We start from the raw sequence: 2366 nt of genomic DNA on the forward strand, positions 1-2366 counted from the left end.
GACGAATCTGAAGGTTATCGTTCCACCATCCTTTGACCGAAGCGCTCGCCGACCAAGAAGAAGTAGAGATGTGGTGCATTCATGTGAGCCTTTTATTTGTAGGTAGGCTATCTATGTCAATTCGGAAAATTTGCTAGACATGATACAATAATTCGGTCTTGAAGTTTCTTCACCCGTGCTCTCTTCGTCCTTGTACTAACTTCATTGAATTAATAAAGTAATTTTTTTCTTTCAAAAAGATTAATAGTAAAGTGAGTTCATCGTTTAAAAGATTGAATTACATTGGGTAGGCCTTTTTTGAGCTACACAATCACTCACAAATGTGTGCAGCCACCACCACATATGTAGATCAATTGCTAAAGCGAAAGATGAATTTGTGATTTCAGCACCTCACTACTGGAAACAGGCGAAGCTCCGAGTGTAGCTAGGATAAAGGTCACCATCGATATACCAGGCCTTATCCACACATATCCAAGTGGAGCATCCCCATAGGCCGCTCCTACGGCAACAAATCTATTCCATCCACTGCAAGTGATCCACATCAGGAATGGCCCCACAACAATCTCCCCCTCTCGTTTGCTCTCGCCACCGCGCGTCTCCATCCGTGCCTGTAGCAGGCAGCACCCACCAGGAAATAAGAGCTAGCCGGCCGGTGCTCCACACGGAGACGTACGACCATTCGCATCGCAGCACACCAGCTTAGACATGGCCGCCGCCGCCACCTCCACCGTCTCCGGCCTCGCCGGCGCCGCGCTCGCCCGCCGGCCAGCCTTCTCTACCAGTACGTGCCATAGTCGACCTCTTATTTGACATTTATGTTGTGTGTGTTGAAATGTTGGATCTGTGTACGTACGTGCGTAGGCTTCACGAGTGGCGGCCGGGTGTCGGCGAGGAACCCGCTGATGACAAGGAACCTGGAGAGGAACGGCAGGATCACCTGCATGACGTAAAAAGACGACTCTGTTTTACACATACATCGGCGTGTGAGTTGCCGTGTCACTGACGGATTGTTTGTTTCGCGTTGCTGGGCGATCAGGTTCCCGCGGGACTGGCTGCGGAGGGACCTGAACGTGATCGGGTTCGGGCTGATCGGGTGGCTGGCGCCGTCGAGCATCCCGCTGATCAACGGCAACAGCCTGACGGGGCTCTTCTTCTCCAGCATCGGCGAGGAGCTCGCCCACTTCCCCTCGCCCCCGGCTCTCCAGTCGCAGTTCTGGTCAGGATAAACCCAAACCACTCGTCATCACACACACGCACTAGTCACCAGCAGTATATATGCTTGTGTTTCAACTTGGGGTTTGATTCTGGTTAAATATAATTGACACTGCAGGCTGTGGTTGGTGACGTGGCACCTGGGTCTGTTCATCGCGCTCACCTTCGGCCAGATCGGGTTCAAGGGCAGGACCGAGGACTACTTCCAGAAGTAGTGAATTAACTAGCTTTGGTTCATGCATGTGCGTCGTCCTTAGGCTGCTCAAGGGCTGCTTCTGCGCATGCGTGTTCAATGTAAAATCTGTCATGCCTTTTGGTTTTGTGCATGCGTCTGGCTTCGCAAGCCGTGTGATTCCTGTTTGTTAATTACCTCTTCCATGCTAAGCACAAAACTGAGTTCAACAACAACAACAACAAAAAAATCAATTTGTCACCATGGCATGTACTTTTTGCGAAAAAACTTTCAATCTATTCATCAAACATCATGGCAATACAAAGGACACAAATAATACAAATTACATTCATGTCCATATGACGACTAAAAGCATGGGAGCAAGCCAAACATGCGGCGTCATCATCGCCTCTCTCTCATCGGAGTCGGACAAACTTTATTGTAATAGACAATCAGGAGGTCGTCGTGCTAAAATTCTAAAGGATCAGCGCACTTGAACAACAACCGCGACGATAAAGAGAAGCGTAGACTGGAAGGATCCAAAGAGTTCCACCAAAGAAAAACATCGACCAAATCCTGCAAGATCAACCGGAGACACACCTCAAGACGCCCTCCGACAACGCTAGACGCATCGTCAAGATGGAGGCTAAGCAGGGAGAACCTTATTCCTTCTTCAGAGAGCCGTCGCTACCTTACCTTCCCGAGTAGGACACAAACCCTAAAAAAGCTCAAAAACACATAAAATGAAGTAGGAGTCCTCTCACCAGGAAAGGCCAGGATCCACCCCGCATCCATGGCCGTAAGGCCACTAGAGACAATGCAGGTCAGCGGCGGCGGTGGCGGGAGGAGGGGAACCCTCGTCCTAGGAGAAGTTGCTTGTGGAGGAAAGCGAGGTGCCCCATTGCATGTATGTTTGATTATGACGGCCAATTAGCCACAACTCTAAACTTTTTCTTTAAAAGACATTTTTCTTCATAGATTT

The 2366-nt window shown here is 49.5% G+C and overlaps 1 protein-coding gene across 1 annotated transcript; it reads left to right on the forward strand.

Annotated features, from left to right (window-relative positions):
• Window positions 1-536: 536 nt before the first annotated feature.
• Window positions 537-1578, forward strand: LOC125536082 (photosystem I subunit O). Its single transcript, XM_048699207.1, has 4 exons — window positions 537-781; window positions 862-946; window positions 1037-1216; window positions 1331-1578. The coding sequence occupies exons 1-4, from the start codon at window positions 706-708 to the stop codon at window positions 1425-1427; spliced, it is 438 nt and encodes a 145-aa protein (XP_048555164.1). The 5' UTR covers window positions 537-705; the 3' UTR covers window positions 1428-1578.
• Window positions 1579-2366: the final 788 nt, after the last annotated feature.

The sequence above is a fragment of the Triticum urartu genome, chromosome 2 (genome assembly GCF_003073215.2).
Source record: "Triticum urartu cultivar G1812 chromosome 2, Tu2.1, whole genome shotgun sequence".
Taxonomy (NCBI): domain Eukaryota; kingdom Viridiplantae; phylum Streptophyta; class Magnoliopsida; order Poales; family Poaceae; genus Triticum; species Triticum urartu.

Bases quoted from the DNA above. Each gene is read 5' to 3' on its own strand.
- LOC125536082 (XM_048699207.1), top strand. From the start codon at position 706: ATGGCCGCCGCCGCCACCTCCACCGTCTCCGGCCTCGCCGGCGCCGCG. The intron at 782-861 runs GTACGTGCCATA...GTACGTGCGTAG, and splicing joins CCGGCCAGCCTTCTCTACCA to GCTTCACGAGTGGCGGCCGG. The intron at 947-1,036 runs GTAAAAAGACGA...CTGGGCGATCAG, and splicing joins GGCAGGATCACCTGCATGAC to GTTCCCGCGGGACTGGCTGC.